Source organism: Equus przewalskii, chromosome 15, assembly GCF_037783145.1.
Source record: "Equus przewalskii isolate Varuska chromosome 15, EquPr2, whole genome shotgun sequence".
In the NCBI taxonomy this organism is placed as follows: Eukaryota; Metazoa; Chordata; class Mammalia; order Perissodactyla; family Equidae; genus Equus; species Equus przewalskii.
This window is the reverse complement of record NC_091845.1, coordinates 45,700,444-45,721,508: the sequence shown is the minus strand read 5'-3', so window position 1 is coordinate 45,721,508 and position 21,065 is coordinate 45,700,444. Positions and strand designations below refer to the sequence as shown.

The window sequence follows — 21,065 nt, the reverse complement described above, 5'->3', positions numbered from 1 at the left end:
AAATGGTCAATTTTGTAAAATGACATAATAATTTTTAATTTGCATGCAGCTAATAACATGGCCTCAAATATATAAAACAGAAACTGACAGAACTATACGAGAAAAATAAATTCCTAATAGCCTCAAGCGAGATTTAGTTGTCCCTTGGTATCCACGGGGGACTGTTCCAGGAACACCCTCACACACACACGTAAATACCAAAATCCACAGATGCTCAAGTCCCTTATATAAAATAGCATAGTATTTGCATATAACTTACACACATCCTCCTATATACTTTAAATCATCTTGATTACTTATAATAACTAATACAATGTAAATGTTATGTAAATTGTTGTTATACTGTATTGTTTATGGAATAATAACAAGAAAAAAGTCTGTACATGTTCAGTACAGATGCAATCATTGCAGGCCTTTTGATCAGTGATTGGTTGAATTTGTGGATGTGGAACCCGCAGATACGGAGGACTGGCTGTACAAACTCCTCTCACAGTAATTTATAGAAAAACCACACAAAAGTTAGCAAGGATATGAAAGATTTGAAGCAGATAACTAATAAATTTGACCTAATACACATACATTGAATACTGCATCTGAGAGCTGCAAAATACATATTCTTTTCAAATACATACAGAACATCTACAAAAAAAAATTTTATATGGGCTAATGAAGCAAGTCAATACATTTCAACAAACTGAAACTACATAGAGTATTTCTCTAACTTCAAAGCAATTAAGCTAGAAGTCAACTATAGAAAAATAACTAAGAAGTGTCCATGTGTTTGAAAATTTAAGTATATATCTTAATAACCCATGAATCAAAGCAAGTCTTTTAACTAAAAGATAATAAAAACGCTACATACCCAAACTTGTCGGATGCAGCTAAAGCAGTACTTAAAAGGAGATACAATCTTAAATGCATATATTAGAAAGGAAGAAATAAGGAAAATCAACGAACTAAATATTTATCACAAAAAGTTAGAAAAAAATGCAAAATAAATCCAAGAAAGAAGAAAGGAGATAAGGATTAGAAGAAATTAATGAAACAGAAAAGAAACATACCATAAAGGAGATCGGCAAAACTGAACACTGACTGGCTCTTTAATCAAGTTAGTAAAACTAACAAATCTCTGGTTAGATTGTTCAAGAAAATAAAAAGAAGGAACAACATAAACAGTAAAAATTTTAAAAGGATATATTATTAGATTATACAAACACTACGAAAAGATGGCAAGAAAATATTATGAACTTCTAAAACTAGATAAGAAAACCAAAATCATGGAAAGACCTGAAGAAGCACTGCCTAAAAGAGTATTCCCAAATGGCCAACCAACATTTGAAAAACTACTTGGCCTCATTAGTCATGTCGATCATACAATTTAAAACTACAGTGAAACATCACTATATACCGATTCATTAAAAGTGTGAAATAACTAGAGTTGGGAGGGTGAGGACATCAGATACCGCACTGCTGGGGTGAACGCACACTGGTACTATCTCTTTGGAAAACGCTACGGCATTTTCTAGACAAAATGAGTTTGCATATATCCTATAACCACTGAGTCCATTCCAAAGCACGTACCCTAGAAATAATGCACGCTTATGTGGAGCCAAACACATAAATAAGAAGATCCAGGGGCCGGCCCGGTGGCACAGCGGTTAAGTGCACACGTTCCGCTTGGGCGGCCCGGGGTTCGCCAGTTCGGATCCCGGGTGCGGACACAGCACCACTTGGCAAGCCATGCTGTGGCAGGCGTCCCACATAGAAAGTAGAGGAAGATGGGCATGGATGTTAGCTCAGGGCCAGTCTTCCTCAGCAAAAAGAGGAGGATTGGCAGCAGTTAGCTCAGGGCTGATCTTCCTCAAGAAAAAAAAAAAAAGAATATCCATAGCACTATTGTTTATAAATGCCAAAAACTAGAAGCAACCTAATATGTATCAAGAATAAATAAGTAAATTGCAATATATTCACATACTCAGCTTTTTACAATGGGATACTATACACTGGTAAAAATTTAAACCATAAAGATACTTAACAACATGGATGTCTTACCAACACTGAGTAAAGAAAGCAAGTCACAAATGAATGCATGTCGTATCGCACAAAGTGCAAAAGCAGGCAAAACCAATCTACATTATTTAGTAATGCACACATAGGCCTACAAAGGAATGCACGAGAATGATTACTATGAAAGTCAGGATAGTGGTCCTCCCTCCAGGAGGGAAAGAGTTTGTGATCGAGGTGATTTGGGGGCTGCAGAAATGTTCTGTTTTTTTTTTAACTGAAGGGTGATTTCTCAAGCTCTTGCTTTACTATTCGTTAAACCACACACATTTGAAAGCACTTTTCTGTATTACAATAAAACAAGAAGAGCAAAGAAAGAAAGAAAAGAAAACAACCATGAAGAGTTGGTAGAAATTTCCTACCCTCAAAAAATAATCATCCCCTCTCTCTTGAGACATGCGTCTTTAGAATCCTGAGCTGCCAGGTAGGCACTCAGGCCACCCTGAAGTCACCCTGCTGGAAACACCACACAAAGATGGAGAGAGATGCCAGAGGAATCCCAGCTGGAGGCAGACATGTGAGTGACTGAGACTTCAGATGATTGCATTCTGAGGCACCACAGACTGCAACCACCTGAAAGACCCCGAGTGAGAACTGCCTTGCTGAGCTCAGTCAACCTCTAGAACCATGAGAGAGAATACGAACATGACTGGTGTGGTTCTTGTCTCACCTGGCTCCTTTTCTTGAGAGCTTTCTGCTGATGAGAACACAGTCACAGAGCCTTTCCTCCCTCCTCTAAAGTCTCAGCTCATGTAAGGATCACTCCAAGGCAGAGGTTCTGAAATGGGGGCAATTTTGCTGCCCAGAAGACAGCTAGCAATGTGTAGAGACCTTTTTGGTTGTCACAAGGAAGTGGGGGAGGAGTGGGTGCTACCCACATCTACTGGGTAGAGGCCAAGGATGCTGCTAAACATCCTACAATGCCCAGGACATCCCCCCAACAAGGAACAGTCCATCCCCAAATGCCTATAGTGCTGAGGTTGAGAAACGCTGCTCCAAGAGTTTGTGCTATTGTTTACAGCAAATAATCAGGCAAGAAGTAAGAAGGAGCAAGCTGAGGGGGAGGTGTGGACCAGAAAGGAAAGAGAATAACAAGCAAAGGAAAATCCCAAAAAGCCAACAAGGAAGGAAGGGATTTCTTATGTTCATCCAGTCAAGGGGGCAGCTTTTCTGAGTGGTTATTTCATATGAGGAACACATATGAGCCAAGGATACATAAACTAAGTCTCTTTATATACAGAATTACCAAGTACAGAGAAAGGAATCTTCAAAAGCTGCCAGAACTGACCGTAGAGCAATAGTCTTTCAATAAAATAGGATACTGGATTATTGCTTCAAAAGCTGACAACGTGATCTTGATAAATTCTTCCGATGCCATCAGTCCTAGGAATACAGTTAATTACTATAGGTGTTTATTTACATGTTCAAAATCACAATATCAAAGTACCTCAAACAAAGATGTAAAATGTCCCATGGTCTACTCACCTATGGCTCCATCTATGTTAGTTTCTCCTGAGTCTATCGATTTAATATGACTCTGTAAAAAATAAAAATGTTAATAAATGGAGATTTCAAAATAACTCTAAAATAAAATATACATAACATTTTGCCGAAAACTGCACCTATTATTCTTAATAAAATAACTCACAGAAGGCATTAAATACTATACACATATTACGAATACTATAACCATAGTTTTAAAATATGATCATAGAAATAGTATATGTATTATAAACTATAATCACTTTTAAATATACAAATCACTATCAATGAGACAATGTTGGAATGAATTCAACAGCAATATAAGCACAGAAAGATCAACCTACAAAAGTGAGGATAATCCAATTGATATACAACCATTTCCAATATGCCACACTTCCTCACTATCTTGGAAGTTAGTGAGAACAGCACCTAATCAGGTGAAACAGTCCTCTCAAAGGAAGGTCAAGCCTTAGCCACTCTGAGTGCAAATTTCATCAAGATGTGGCAATGTAAGGCCTGTCTTCAAGTGTCACCACTGTTCTCAGCCCCTCCTATCTACTTCCTACCCCAACCCTAACTCCCTTGTCTGTGCCCCCACACACCATGCCCGTGCCTCCTTGCAGAATGACCCTCAACACGGTTTTAGAGGCAGGCCTGAGCAGCTCAGCTGTGAACTCCCTGGGTGAGCTTCCCAGTTCTGAGCCGAAAGCTCAAGCCAAAGGAGGTGCTCCATGAACACAATGTGAATGAAACAATCAGGGGCATGGCTATAACGGGCAAAGCACTCATTTTAGTGATGTGTGGAGACACTGCAACTGAGTTCTGGCCCCTAGCTCACAAAATAACGTGTATATATTATTTTATATATGATATCAAATAGCAACTAAAACATAAGATGACCCTGGAATAAAAAAATAATTAAGCAAGTAACTAGCCTGGAGCAGAAAATGGGTCTACTATCGTCCAATGGTTTTCTCAAAATTTTTGGTAAATATAAAAGACCATATATAACATACACAAAAGAACATATGTTTAGATTTTATGTTATAAAGAATAAAGAAAACTCTTAAACCCACCATCCAAGTTAAGACCTAAGACATTCCCAATTCCTTACCTGAGCTTCCCCCATCCCACCTGCCTGTCATTGCTCCAGAGATAACCACAATCATGAATTTATCACGTCCTTGGCATTTTTAAATAGTTTTACCATATATACATGTGTCCCTAAATAGTATACTGTTTATTTGGGTATTTTTGAACTTTGCTGAAATGATATCAAATTGTATACAGTTCATACAAATGGTACAGTACATAGCCATTAAAATGTTGGGGGGAAAAGAATTTTAAAGATATGGGAAAATACTTATGATACAATGTTAAATGGAAAAAAGAATGCAAATCCATATATATATATATATATATATATATATATATATATACAGCATAGTCTCAACCACATGTACTGGTATAAGTCATATATATATGTTATACATACATAAACAGTTTTTCTACATACAAATGCATATATATGAATTGAAAACACTATAAGTAAACAACAATATGTTAACAATGGTTGTCTCTGAGAATAGTGGAGTTAGGGCAATTTTTTCTTCAAATCTCACTATAATTTCCTACATCTTCTTAAGTAAGCATGTATTTTATAATCTAAATAAATAAAGTCAAATTACCTTTAAAATAAGAGAAAATCTTAAAGACACATGCTCTTTGAAAATTGAATTGTAAAACAGGATACTTTGAATTCTTTTTTTCAGTCTATGACTAAACAAACAAAAAAGACTGAAAAAAGAAATAATGTAATAAATAATGAAAAGAGGCAACGTAAGCCTTTCATGACAATGTGGTTGAAATAATTTCACAAAATTCTCAAATGGGCATGTTAACTTTTGCTGCATAACTGCAGATTTGATGTTGAATACAAAAATTCAGAGAAAGATGTCTTTTGACTTAAATAAATCTACTTAAATGTTGACGGATTACTAAGTAAAGAAAGAAGGCAGAGAATGTTATTTATACTACAGTCTTTCCCATAAATTTTTTAAAAGAATATATAGATAATACACAAATATAGATGTGAACAAAAATTTTCAAGGAAGAAATCACAGGAAGCCACTGGCAGAGGCTCCTGGTGGGAGAGATGCTGACACAGGAGGTGTGCCTTTACTTTTCATTGTCTGCCTTTCTGCACTGTTGGATTTTCTAATAACCATAGACATGCATTAAATATTTTTCCTTTTTAATGTAACAAAGGTTATCTAGATGGTGAAATTATGGACTTCTTTTAACTTATTTTCTTCCTTATACTTCCCCTGTTTAATATTAAAAAAAAAAAACCTTACTGAATGTTTCATAGATTTACCAATTTTAATGTCTTTTGATATATTTCTTCATCTTCATTCTCAGTGTAATAAGAATTAATCAGGTGAGAGTGAGGACAGGGTAGGAGGCATTAGAGATTCAAGGAGAAAAGGGAATGTTTGAATAGTCATCTAGATGAGCGTGAAGGTATATAAATTAGGAAAATGAATTAGATGTACCAGTCTACAGAGAGGGCTCACTTGAGATAAGCAGTAATGAATTCAAAATGAGATCAGTTATTTTCGACCTGTTTTTCTCTAGCCACATTTAGCCACTCAAAGCAGGGGTAGGGTAAGTGGAGAACTTAATTGAACCAGGATTTGGGTTTTCCAGAGGAGGACAATGGAGGAAGAGACTACAAAGGGAGTTATGGGTGTATGTGAGGCAGTAATGGGGGCTGGACCAGGGGACTCTAAGCTGAATAAGGAGAAAAGCGAAGTTGTCAGGCCATGGGAAGATAGGATGGTGAGTGGAAAGAGATAAAACCAATTTAAATCTAAGAGGAATCAAAGAGCTGTTGGAGATAAGGAGCAGAGGAAACAAGCTGAAAATTAGGGGTCGTGGCCAGATAGCGTGACTCTGATAATAAGGTCAGGAGAGTAGGGAAAGAGAAAAAGCTCAAGTGGAGAGAGGTGGTCAAGGAGCTGAGAGGCTGAGGTGTTGGCAGGATCCTCCACAGGGATATCTGATTCTCCAGGAATGATGACAGGAGCAGCAGGGACCCAGTGACAGTGAGCCCAATGCTAAAAGATTTTGAGGGGCAATGACACAGAAACCTGTAGATGACCACAGCACAGGGGGTAATGAAAGCTAACTTCTGATGGTGCGAGCTTCAAAGGTGGGAGTTTTAGCAAGACAGCCAAAAGGATGGACCCCTCCCACAGCTAGGCTCCCTGGGTGGAGGAGTGTGGGGCAGAAAATGGCCCCATCTACGAGGAAAAAGGGAAAGCTGTGCCTGGAGGGCTGGCAAGTGCTCTTCAATATCATTTGGTACTTCAAAGAAGCCGAGAATCAGCTCCTGTAGCAAATTGGCTAGATGAATTCATGATTCATAAAAGAAGGAAAAAAACTCATAATAAGACCATCTGTGTGGCAATGAGCAAGAATAGAGTATGATATCTTTAAAAATATAGAACTGCAGTCTCTCTGCTTTATTTACACAACTGAAATCAAAATCTATCAACAAACTAACATTCACTTAAAATAAAAATCTACAGAGGGCAGGAAGTTATACCTTTTCTTTGAATAATTATCTCAATGCCCACAATGAGTAAAGATTTATTAATGATGAAGATTATAAATCTATTCTTGTATGAAAATCTACTAGGATAATTTTACCATTTCTCTTATTTGAAAATTTGAGTCGTGATATCTTTTTGTAGAAAACTGTAACCGCCACACAACCACCGCACTTTTATAAACTAATGAGGCCAGAACTTAAGAACAAAAACAACAAAGTCTTCTTCTTCAGCTCATTAATCAAGAGCATTTTCAAAAGGACACCAAAAAGACAGTGAACATTAGGTTAATAAACATCATGAGTTCCCGAACATACTTCCTTAATGCCATTACTTCCTGTTTCCCAGCCCAGTTCAATGGATGCCCAAAAGAACTATGGTATTCATCACAGAATTCCACCTCCCCCGCCCCCCCCCCCCGAGATGCTTTACTGCTAAAAGTATCCCTAGGTAACTTTCTTTATTACGGCATAAGGAAACACGTGTGGTGACACACTGCTTTTGCCAATAAGAACTGAAAACAGCAATTATCAGCTGTGTACCCCACTTTTGCCTGGACTCTTTGAAAGTTTAATAATGATTTTAAAGTGTCCTACTGAATTGTTTCCAAACACTAGCTCTCTAACATATAAGAGGACCAAAACTTCATTTTACTCGGGAAAAAGTGTTTACAAAAAGTTAATTCCTATACTTATGCCTCTTTATATAGGAAGTATCCTGTATTTTCTTACCAAAAAAAAATAAAGATGCCTATAGATCAAACAGGCAAACCATGCCTGGTGCCAGTATGAAACCTGAAGCCAATAGGAAGCACAATTCCCACGCCCCCTCCAGCCTGCTCCTTCAGGACCCTTCTAATGTATAGGGATCACCCCAACCCTGACCCCTACTCCATACCCACCCGGGGCAGGCCAACAGCTCCAGGAGAGTTGCGTTAGTGGGAACCTCAGAAGTTCTTGGCAGCAGCTTACTGCTGCTGGATAGAGCTAATACAAGTGGACCAAGCTTGAATATCTCAAATTAAGACATTTTTAAAATATAAAAGGACAATAGGCCTGCCATAACAGAGACTATACTAGATACATTTTGAAAAATACTAAAAATAATATTTATCTCCAGATAGACCAATAAGGCCTCCAAAACACGGTGCTAAGAATATACATATGAATGGACTGTTTCCTCAAGCCACCAGGACAGAAGATGCACTGTGCTCCAGACAGTTTCACAAAGCCATTCTACAGAACATTCATAGCTGTGCAGCCCCCATCCCCTAAAAACAAACAAACAAACAAAACCTCTCAAACAAGTTCAGGAAAACTTTGCCTAAGCAAAATTAAAGAGAATTCTTTTAAAGCAGAAAACCCAAGAGGCTGTAACGTGCTGCTCTGCACTGTGAATTTCTAAGGAGCTGTAGGACATTGGATGAGTTGACTGTGCCTCGTAGCATCAGTAGGGCACTGCGACTTCAAGAAAATTTGTGGCATCTTCTGGATTATGAATCAACTCATAGAAGTAACATCCAACTCTCGACAAGTCCATAGTAACATGCATAAGAACTGTGTGGATAATTAAATCCAAGTCCTTAATTTTAGTCAATACATCTCTCCCTTTACTAGTATTTCATCAGCGCTATCAACACTGAGTATAAGAAAGATAGACACACAGCTAACACCAAATAACAGATGGGATGAGAAAAATAACAAAAGAATTCTCGGACTGGCCAGGATTCAAACTAGGAAAATAGCCTGAAAAGAGCCAAAATACCTCTTCCATTTTATTTGTCTGAACTCCCTCTACTTGAATGAGAGTTTCGAGGAAAAAAAAGAAATGCTCAAGATTTTTCAAGATCATAATTATCTTTGAACCAGATAAGTTATTTTCCATTCCCTAACAGGGCCTACATTAACACCCTACAGAATACACCTTTAACCCACAAAGAACACGCCCACTCCTGGGAAAAGGTGAGCAGACCTCGGTGTGGCCTCCTCCCTTGTTTCTAAACATAGTATCACATGGAGCAGATAAGTTCTCCCTAAAATACATACATGTAATTCCTGAAAGCCCATAAAGACTTTTACGTTGGAGAGCAGTTCCTTGAAAGCCTACAGTCCACTCAGCTAATGTAGGCAGAGAAAAGTACTGCGTATGAAAAAAAAAAGTAAGAGAACTAACACAGGACAATTATATCTATCCTTAAACAAACAAACACTGTACCAAAATACTCTCAGGTGGCCTACAAGGGCAAAATTGCTATTTTCAGGCACCAACATGTAGCACAATGGAATTGTAAATACAGAATTATAGTCATGCTAAAATGGTACCCAGATTGTACTTAAAAACAAATTAAATAGCAAACTAAAGAAGAAGATAGGGGCTGGCCTGGTGGCGCAGCAGTTAAGTTTGCACGTTCCGATTCTCGGAGGCCCCGGATTCGCCCGTTTGGATCCTCGGTGCAGACATGGCACCGCTTGGCAAAAGCCATGCTGTGGCAGGCGTCCCACATATAAAGCAGAGGAAGATGGGCATGGATGTTAGCTCAGAGCCAGTCTTCCTTGGCAAAAAGAGGAGGATTGGCAGCAGTTAGCTCAGGGCAGATCTTCCTCAAAAAAAAAAAAAAGATAATTCATGAATGTATAACCAAAATTATGTACTTTGCAAAATTTCAGATTCAAGGCACCAGGATGGTAAAGATTTTAAATTGAGTACAAAGGACTCCTACTGCATTGCCTCAACACACGTCTTACAAAAAGTCAGTGACCTCGACTCAACATTTGTACTTCTAAAACTTCATACTTCACCCTATGATGAACCTCCTGGAAAACTATATGCTCACTTATAGGTGACAATCATTTTTTTATTCCAAACTAACAATAAAATTGAGACGTTTACTTCACTTTAACTAGATAACTCTACGGCATTTTGAATATCTCAGTTCAGTGTTTATTATTAATATCAAAGTAGGACTGGAGATGCTGGGTGACAGATGTCTTAGCTTTCTCTCTGTACAGCTCCCCATCTTATCAACAATATACACTGTAACTATTCCAAGCAAGGGGAAAAGATAACACAATTCATGAGCCACAACCTGAACAAAAAGACTATTTTTTGTGAGCAAAAATTGAAGTGAAAGATAATGCAATGATTTGTTTTTCACTGCTACCCACCTCATCAAAATTAAATTAAATAAAAAGTTAAATTGAGCTTAACTTAGAGAAATACCATCATAAAAAGAGACACTGCACATAACTGGACAATGTAAGCTAAAGTAAATGATGATGATATTCCCAGCATTCCACTTTCACTAGTTTTATTATTTTAAATTTTTTCATGAAGCTTAATACCAAAATCTATGAAAGTGTTTTCTATCGCCTTATTTACCCTACTTAGGAGCCATCTCTGAACAAAATACACTATCAGAAGAGAATGCATTTTTCTCCAAATGTCAAATTTTATTACAGTCAACAGATAAAAATATAAAAAGGTCACTTCCCTAGAGACAAATAAATACCACAAGGATTTTAAAATTACCTCATTCTGACACCAAATTCCACAGACAGTAGAGACAGTCACATTTTTATTACGAACGTGAAAAATTCAGCGTTACTCACAAGAACAGTTCCGTAACTGAAAAGGAACTCTTCTGTTACAACTTGAGGTCGAAATACCTGTGTGATGAAAGTTTCCACACATTAAATCCTGAAAGCCATGTACAGGAAAAGAAAAAAAACGAAAATGTCTTGTCTGAGTTGACGTTTCTCAGCTCCAGTTTACAAAGAAGGCAGTCCCATTTATATTATTTTTTCCCAATCAGATACTACCTGCGAAGTTACGAGATGAAGCACTATGGGCATCAGGGGTAGACATGTCTTCAGCTGCTTTGCCTGAACCGTTGATGGGTGTTTACGACCAGAAACGTTAGCCAAGGCAGTAAGAATGTCACCTGCAAAGCATATCCCGTAACATGCATGGAGGTTAAAGACCACAAATACTTAGGGACCACTGGTCATTGCTTGAGGACTAATGGGACTGCTGACGTAATTAATCTCCAAATAAAACAGTGAGTAGAAGATGTGTATTTTACGCACAAATATTGAGATTTTAACAGAGAGTTGTGGCCTCTGGGGACAGAATGGATATAAACTTGATCTCTCATCTAGAAATTTAAAATAGAATTTATAAATGGTTTTGATAGAGTGGTGGTTTCAGAAATGATTTTTCTTCCTTTTTTTTTTTTTTTTGGTACTTTCCAAATTTCAACCATGAGAATTTATTACTTTTATAAACAAGGAAAAGTATTAAAAAATCATAAGTAAACATTATACATCACAATGTTTTAATAACAGAATAGGATGGAAGTAAAAAGAGATCAATTCCTAAAACTTCTCACTGGATGATAAGTCCAATAGTAAATAAAACTTGCATTGTGGACATCTGAATCTTATCAGATTCTAAAACAGGATGGGCCTGGTAATAAGAAACTCAACTACCAACTGAGCAGATTGTGGCCTTCAGGTTGAAGATTTTTAAAAGTTTATGATTTAAAATAAATTTTGAAATGCTCTATTTTCAGTCATTAGCAGGCAAAAAATTTCCCAAAGTATTATTAAGGAGCAAATAGGTACTGTCAATCAGCCATAAAGATATTTTCATTACTCTGACAATATTCTGAATTTACGATTCCAGGTATATTTTATCATAACAAGTTGGATCAAATTTAACATTTTAAACATTTCTGATTTATAGCTACATCTGCTGGAAAAGCATGGAATGGGATTTCAACTAACTGTACACATTCCTTAAACTATTTTAATTTCTGCAAATAACAATGAAATAAAAGATTAGCAGTAATAAGCATCCTTAGCAAATCACTATTAGATATTTTTATTTTAAATTTTTCAAACCAAAAAAATTTTCAAACTTTGAACTTCAATATTAAAATTCTTGAATATTAAATGTTAATCCCTATGCATTTTTAAATTCTTTTAACAATAAATAAACTTGTGGCTCTAATCTGAACGGAAAATTTTTTTCTTCAGAATTAGGCAGAAAGAAATCTCTAGAAAAGTTACCCGGAATAATAGTGAAAGTGAAATTTTAAGTAATTAAAATGCTTTCCTTTTATTTTCCGAAATGGCCTGTTTACCACAGACAACACCTCAAAGTAACCTTTAGTCTGCTCATTGCCTCGATCATGTCACTGATGCAAAATAATTATGAAAACAGATAAGGCACACTTCAATCCTAAAACTACATATTCAAGAAGAGCCACTGCACTCGCCTACAATAACAGACCAGCAAGAATAAAAAAGAGCTGATGCCTAAAAGCCAAGTCGCAGAAAGGTAAGCAGCAAAGGGCCTGAGGACGTGACTCCAATTTACCCAGGACTCGTGGCAGTTCCTGCACGATGTGACGGATGAGAAGGCCCAGGCATTTGGACAGGTACTCATTGCCGCTCTGCTGCTCCTTGCCTGGAGTGGTCTTTCTGCTGTCTCTCTCGATGTACATCACCAGTCTACATACAGAAAGTGCAAAAGATTACCTCTCATGATAAAACAGTTGATAGCATCTGTTCGAAAATGCCACCAAGGCAAGTGTTTCCAGGGGGCACAGTCCCAATCATGTTGACATTTAGATTTGTAGCAACTAGTCAGGCACAGTCCATTTTTGCCTTAGAAAAATCTTAACGTTTACACAGAAATAAAATAAGGCAACTTTGAATATCTCTGCCAATATATTACAAAACATGCCCTGATTTTATTTGCCCTTGGCCCATGAAAAGAAACCACACTCTCCAGATGATAGATGAAAGGCAAACTAAGGTATCTGGATGGAAAACGGCTCTTGGTGTTTCAAAGATTCTAAGTAGAGCCACAAGCTGTCTGCAGTTTTGTTGGTCATCAGTATTAAACTTGCCTGGAACCTCCGGCAAGTCACATGAATTCCAGTTCTTCCAGTGAATTGCGTACTTAAATCCAAAAATAAATGGTTTCATTTGGACACTGAGTTACATAGATAGCCAACCTTATCTGAACTGGATTTTACATGTGCTTTTGTCCACTGGTTTTATGATATCTGCCATTTAATAAACTTATTTCTTCTTCAAACCGCTGGCATTCAGTAAACATTCACCTCTGAACCAACTGTTTCCAACCCAGAACCAGGGAACGTATGGGGCCATCACCCTAGATACTTAGGAGTGTTGTTGAAAAGTTTTAGGCCCACATTTCATCGTCTTTGCTGGACCCACCAGTCATCTTCCCAAATTCCCATTCATCCCACCTCAAAATGGCAAAGAGTTCACGGATTTCATCATGCAAAAGCCCCTTTACAGCGCTCTCCCTTTCCATACTCCCTTGCCATCATCCATCTCTTTCGTTCGGTGGTACTCACACATCCCACCCAACTTCTATTTCTCACAGAGAACTTCCAATCAACTCCCACTGTAAACTGGAAAGAGGTGGTTTTGTACTTAATACATATATGCAAAGTATACTGAAATATTAATACATAGCATTTATGTGGTGTCTTAGATTTAGTCATGTTTTTGCCTTTTTGCTTACTATTATTTGGAGCCCTATCAGTGAACGCATGGGGATAAATCCAAATCAAAAGTTGAAGCTCCAAATAAGCCAGTTAGCATCCTCTGTTCTAGTCACTGATTAAAGCCCCAGCCATATTTTAACAAATATATGACATTGCTCAAAATGCACAGAAAATATTGATGAATCAGCACAAACGTATCAAGACTACTTAAAGAACTCAAAGCACAAAACTCAGCCACATAAGATGTCGTGAAAAGACCAGGACCAGCCTGGCCAGGCCAGGGAGCCTGGAGCTCCCTGTGATCTGCAGTACCACACACAATCACTGTGCCCTGGAGCTCCCAAGAGAAGAGCAGCAACTCCAAGAACCCCTTGGTTAGTTGGCACCTGTTCCATCAGTCCAATCTAAGGAGTGGGGCCAGAAAATACGAGGGCCATGGAAACCCATCTTCCTTTTCTGCTTCCCAAGATGGATGGCCTGACATCTCCTTGCCTAGTCTCACCATCTGCAGAACAGCTTTTACAAAATTAAAGACTATGGCATTTAACTGCATCTCCTCCAGATAAGTATTTCAAACACCCTCTCCGATCATAATCTGCCCTTGCTCCTATCTGCATGTTCTTCTACTGTGACAGGTCCTCAACTTCCTAGGAATTTCTACTCATCAAATCCATATTTTCTCCCAATCCATCAGCCCTTTCTTTGCTTTCACATAATCCCTGCTCGATTATATCCCACCATCTATCTACCTAGCCAGCTTCAGCTTCCTTTCTCTCCCCTCCAGTCACACGGCTCTTCTTTCAGTCCCTCAAATTCATTATCTCCTCCAGCTACTGCCTCTCTGCCTGCATGGATCTTCTCTCCCCTCCCTGCCAGTGGACTCATACATATTTCATAATTCACTGCAGTTTTCACTGACTTCCTTAAATTTCTCCATGATATTGTCCCATAGCATAGAATACATTAAGGCTCTTACCCAACTGCAACTTTATAATATATTTTTGATCACCCGATAATATTTGTCATCCCAGTAAATTTAAAAATACCTAAGGCCGAGGATTATATCTGATTTTGCTCACAACATCTTTCCACTTCTGGGCACAGTTCTTGACATGAAATAAGTGCTTACACATGAAATAAGAGCTCAGACATGAAATAAGTGCTCAATAACTATTAGCTGAATAGATACATACTGCTGTTGGCACTGCCATAAGATTCTATCTAGTTCTCTACAATAATTCTTTGGTCCTCATTTTTCCCAAAGCCTTTTTCTTAATTCTACTGTCAAAATGCGTTTGACATTTATACTGCTGGATTACATAAGAAGTAAAAAAACTGCTGCTTACAAAAAGATACCATGAGCAAAGTCAAAAGACAAATAAATTGGAGGAAAATATTTCCCCATTTAGTCCATCAATGGATGAATACATACAGAAGATGTGGCACATACATACAATGGAATAGCATTCAGTCATACAAAAGGAAATCTTCCTATTTGCAACAAGGATGGAATTTAAGGGCATTAGGCTAGGTGAAATAGACAGAGAAAGATAAACACTGCATGGTATCATTTATATGCAGAATCATTAAAAAAAAAAAGGTCAAACTTATAGAAAGCTGAAAGTATAACACTGGTTGCCAAGGGCTGGGGGGAGGGGGAAATAGGGAGCGGTCAATAAAAGGATATAAACTTTCAGTTATGAGATATATAAATTCTCAGGATCTAATGTAAAATATGGTGACTACAGTTGATAATACTACATTTTATGATTGAAGTTTGCTAAGAGAGTAGAACTTAAATATTCTCATCAGAAATAAAAGGTAAATATGTGAGGTGATGGATGTGTTAATTAACTAGATAGGGGAATCATTTCACAATGTATACATATATCAAATCACAAGGTACACTTTAAATATCTTATAATTTTATATGTCAATTATACCTCAATAAAGCTGAAATATTTTTAAAGAGACAGTTACATTGGGGAAAAATACAACTCACATCACAAAAGGCTATTAAATATGTATACACACCCACATATGTACATACATATATATGCCTCCCAGACATCAATTAGAAAAAAAACTAACAAACCAAGGGGAAAAAATGAGCAAGGGATAGAAAAAGGCAGTATACAGAAAAGAAAATATAAATGGCCAAAGCAAAAAAGATGCTCTACTTTGCCCATAATAACAGAAATATACATTAAAATATTTTTTAGCCCTCAGATGGCCAAAATTCAGAAGGTTTGATAGCAAAGACTGTCGTCAAGACTCTGAGGATACTGATATTCTAGCACATTGCTGGTGGAAATGGAACTTGGTGCAAACCCCACGGAGAGCAGGTTGGCAGTATCTTCAAAATTAAAAATCTAGTAATTCCACCTCTAGGAAGAAATTATTCTATATATACTTGCATACATATAATATGACACATATTCATATTTTCCTGCTTATGAGAGCCAAAAATTGAGAGGGAAGTACCCAGAAAAAGAAGATTGGTTAAATAAAATATGGTCCATCATTACAATGTAACTATCAAAAAGATTGAGGAAGCTCTGTATATTATATGGAAAGAAGTAAAAGATACGTTGTTAAGCAAAACAAGCAAAGTTCAAAATAGTATGCTTTTTGTGTAACAAGAGAGGAATATAGTCTATATTCACATTTGCTTAAATAAAAAAACCTCTAGGGGCTGGCCCTGTGGCCAAGTGGTTAAGTTCGTGCACTCTGTTTCGGCAGCCCAGGGTTTCGCTGGCCCAGATCACAGGCGGGCACGTGGCACTGCTCATCAAGCCATGCTGTAGCAGCATCCCACATAGCACAACCAGAAGGACCTACAGCTAAAAAATATAAAACTATGTACTGGAGGGCTTTGGGGAGAAGAAGAAAAAAGAAAGAAGATTGGCAACAGTTGTTAGCTCAGGTGCCAATCTTTAAAAAAAAAAAAAAATTCTGGAAGGATATATAAGCCATAAGCAAATAATAATGCTTGATTTTCCATGATCATAGGGGGCTATGAAGCATAAGGTGGAATATTTTTTACCTTTTGAATATCTTTGGTTTTAGAACCGTGAGTATGATCAATACTCAAATTTAAATGTTTTTAAAACCTGAAGTAACATCATTGCCCCACAAAGCCAACTCTCAAAAAAAAAAATTTGTTTAGATGATATAACGCTCAGTTACATAGGATACCCTACCAAATGATAAACGCTGAGCGCAGTCAAACAGACAACTCTTTGCAGGATCTACAGATCTATTTTTTCTCACAGTGCCAAGTGTCAGGCTGAAATAAACCAACAAGAGTGCTACAGCAGTACCCAGCACTTTATTATGGTCTGTGGCCCACTGTGATTTCTAGATTTTTTTCTCTTTTCCTTCTTTCCAATCTTTTAACTTGACAATATTACGATAGAGGCAGCAACCAAATCTGTATATGGTTCCCAGCTCTAGCACTTTCTACTAGTGTGATCTTAAACAAATTTCTTAAACTCTTAAAAGCTTCAGCTTTCTAATTATAAAATGGGATAATAACACCTGCCTTGTAGGACTGTTGTGAAGATTAAATGAGATAACAGACTGGGGCATGACATGTAGTAAACACTCAAGAAATGGTAGCTGCTACTATTAATTACCATTATTATTATTACAATTGTATGACTGTTATTATTATTATTACCACCACTAACAAACTCAAAATACTGCTTCCTTGAATGCACAGATCTTAAACGAAAATTCCCAGAGAAGGCTACTCTGTTTCTCATCTTAGTTTCTGATTCACAAAGCAGCATGGTCAAAAATCCTGCCTCCAGACTCCCCTGCATTTTGGAGTACTGAAGTTCTTACAAATGATGCTCCCATGGACCCTGCTGCATCTATCTCCTAGTGTACAAGTGCAAGAGTTTGTTAGGGTACAGATATAAAAATGGAGGCTCGAATGTTCCACTTCGCGACACCGTCAAACTGTTTCCCAAAGTGGTTGTCCCAATTTACTCCCACCAGCAGAGTTCGAGTTGCCTCTGAGTTACAATCCCATCACTATCTAGTAGTATCAGATTTAATTTTTACCCACCTATAATTTGTGGTCCCGACTTGAATTTTCATAATTGTTAATATGGTAAGCGTATTTTGATAGTTCTTTGCTGTTCACATTTCCTCCTTTGTGAAACACCTGTTCAGGTCTTTTGCTCATTCTCCCATTGGGTTCTTCATCTTTTGTTATTGATTTGTAGGCATTATTTAGATGGTCTAGATCTTTCCTCTTCCCTTTCTTTTTCCTGCTTTCTCTTTCTTCTCCTTTTTGTCTTTCACATTGAAGTCCTCAGTCTACTGGAAACTGATTTATCTTCTGGATTGAGGAAGGAATCTAATTCCATTGTTTTTCCAAGTGCATAACCCCTTGGAAACCACTTGCCTGATACTATTTATTGAAAGGGTACTTCTAAAACTAAGGGTGAAGGAAGAGGGGTGAAAAACAAACATTTGGCAAAATCTGACTAAAAAGCAGTTTGATCCCTAGATTACCTCCTCTACCCAATGAGCCTAAGTGACTGCCACTAGACTTGTACTGAGGTAGAATCCTGGAGATTTATTCTCTAGAGAAAGAAAAACAGAAAGTTTCTAGACTGGGAGAAAACAGGCCAAGTCAAAGGGAGGACCACCAAACGAAGCAGGGAGACTAAGTGAATTTCCACCCAATGAATACGGAGACTTCCAGGCCCCTTCCCCAGGGGCTCCCAGGATTCTGGCGGCCAGATCCTAGCCTTTCAGGCTGATGACTGGATTGCTCCACATGCTCTCTGGTGAAACTAAGTGGCCCAAGAGAAACTTTCTAGAGATACTGATGCTAAGGTTAACATTAAAAAATGCCCATACAGATGATCTTAGTGTGACGCTCCAAGTCAACAAAATTCACCCATGCACTGAGAACTTCTAAAACAGGTTGTCTTTCCCTCAACTCTTAATCATGACCAGAACAAACATTACCAGTTATCTGAGAGCACGGCTGCTTTGCTTGACATTTTATTTGCTGATATTCATCATGTTCTTTTTCGTTGCTGCGTAGTATAGTCCAATGTGTGAATAGCACAATTTATCCATTTACTGTTGATGTATATTGGAGCTGTTTCAATTTATGAATAGTACTAAGCATATCTTATGTTGGATACATGTAAACATTTCTTTTGGATATATACTTGGAAGTGGAATTGCTCGATCACAAAGCATTCCTAGATTCAGTTTAATAGACATTGCTGATGATCAGTTTACCAAAGTGATATTAAATCAATTTATACTCTGGCAGGCAGGCATAAGAATTCCAGTTGTTCTACATCCTCCCCAAAACTCTGCATTATCAGGTTTTTTAATTATAGCCATTCTTGTGGGTATCCACTGGCATCTCATTGTGATCAAACTGAACTTTCCTGATGACTAATAAGGTTAGGCATCTTTTCATGTGTTAAATGGCCAATTGGAGATTACCACTTTTGTAAAGTGCCTGTTCAAGTCTTGTGCTCATTTTTCTATTGGGTTATCTGCCCTTCAGTTCTTTATATATTTTAGTTAAGAGCCCACTGTTGATTATATATGTGGCAAATACCTTCCCCTACTCTATGGCTTGTCTTCTTACTCTCTTAATGACTTCTTTGGATGAACAGAAGTTCCTAACTTTAAGGTAACTCAATTTATCAATACTTTACTTTATGACAGTGCTTTCGAGTCCTGTTAAAAAGTCTTGGTCTACTCCAAGGTCATGAAGATATTTGCATTTGTTATCTACTGGAGGCTTTATTGTTTTATATTTTTACATTTAAACATGAAATTTACCTGAAATGACCTTTTTGTACACTGTAACTTAGAGGTAAAGTTTTATTTTTTTTCCTATATTGATATCCAAAATTATCAACACTATTTACTCTAAAATCCACTGTCTTCCCTATGTTTCTTCTGTTCTTCTCCATGTTTTCCATCCTCATCGCTCTATACTGATCTCAGGTGACTCCAGTATATTAATTTTCTATTCAGCTGTGTCTAATCTCCCATTAACCCAGTCCACTGAGTTCTTACTTTCGGTTATTGTATTTTTCAGTTCTAGAACATTCATTTTGTTTGTTTTAATAGTTCTAGTTCTCTACTGAAATTTTCATCTTTCTAATTCCTTGAATATACTGACTATAATTATTTTAAGGTCTTTATCAGATAACTCCATTTTCTGTCACCTCTGTGGATACCGGTTTATCTTGCTTGTTTTTATACCATATCATCTTATCCTCTCATAGGCCTGATTACTTTCTATTGAGTGTTAGACTATACATGAAAACTGGAAGCATATTTTGAGGCCTAGGATTAGACTTCTCCAGACAGGATTTACATTTGCTTCTGGAAGGCAGCTAGAGTACAATAATCCTGTATCACCTTAATCCAATCAGAGATTGAGATGATTCAAAAGTGGACCTCTTTCCCTATTCCAGGAAATCCTCCAGATAAATAACAGGGATCCTAGAAACAGAGAATCCAATAGAAATTCTGCCAAAATTTACAGAGTATAAAAAAGCAAATTCACGCTTGTCTATAAGAAATCAATTTTTCTCTAAAATTTAAATTATCCATTAAAAATTTAATAATGTGCTGCTTAATTATGATAGTTTGAAATATCTTTTCTTTAAGGCAAAAACTACTCAGTTGTCAAACACTAGTACAAACTGTTAACACATAAGAAAATATCTTTTACCTCTGCTGGGAGAAATAAAAGACTGATGGGATCCACAGCAACATAAAACTAACTCCAGAATGATGCTCCATTTCCTCATGCTCTCCGCAATGCCCTCCCATTACAGAATGTGTTTACACAGGCTATAGTAGAATAAATTGACTTTACTGACAAGGGAACATTAGTTACTAAAAGAATTCACATTCTATGAAGGAAATAAAATGTGGAAACATTTGAGCCCAGTGTCCATAAATGCTCTACAATTGCTCTACAACAAAACTGCAGGTGATATTTCTGAGTGTTCTACAAGGGTATCAAGTTAAAAAGACCAACAATCTGAACAGTAATCCAAGTAAATGCCAAATAAATAAGATCCATTCTTCTTTTCTTCCCCCATTACCTTTAACAGGATTATTTCTTCCCAGAACACGTCTGTTTCCCAATCTACTGCCCCCCTATTTCCCTCCATTTATCTCTATGATTCATTCCCACTAACCTGACCACAATTCTTACTCTCATTGCAATAGGAATCCTTATGTTCATTCCACACACAGCCACCTTTGTACTTCCCTCATCTGCCTTCTGTTATGCCCTCCTGCTGTACCCCCATGCTTCTGTGGCCAAACTTGCCATGTCCTGGACTTGTTCA

General features: G+C 37.3%; 1 protein-coding gene across 6 annotated transcripts in view; it reads right to left on the bottom strand.

Annotated features, from left to right (window-relative positions):
* ULK4 (unc-51 like kinase 4) overlaps nt 1-21,065 on the bottom strand; it is a 507,669-nt gene that overhangs the window by 335,039 nt on the left and 151,565 nt on the right. For all 6 annotated transcript variants that reach the window (XR_011527046.1, XR_011527047.1, XM_070575799.1 and 3 more), the window contains exons 23-27: nt 12,540-12,673; nt 10,979-11,100; nt 10,769-10,825; nt 3,550-3,601; nt 3,353-3,447 (exon numbers count right to left, since the gene is read on the bottom strand). Coding sequence is in view for 4 of the 6 variants with exons in the window: in XM_070575799.1 (XP_070431900.1) it covers nt 3,353-3,447; nt 3,550-3,601; nt 10,769-10,825; nt 10,979-11,100; nt 12,540-12,673 (460 nt within the window). In the remaining 2 variants the exon portion in view is untranslated. The remainder of the gene's footprint in view (nt 1-3,352; nt 3,448-3,549; nt 3,602-10,768; nt 10,826-10,978; nt 11,101-12,539; nt 12,674-21,065) is intronic.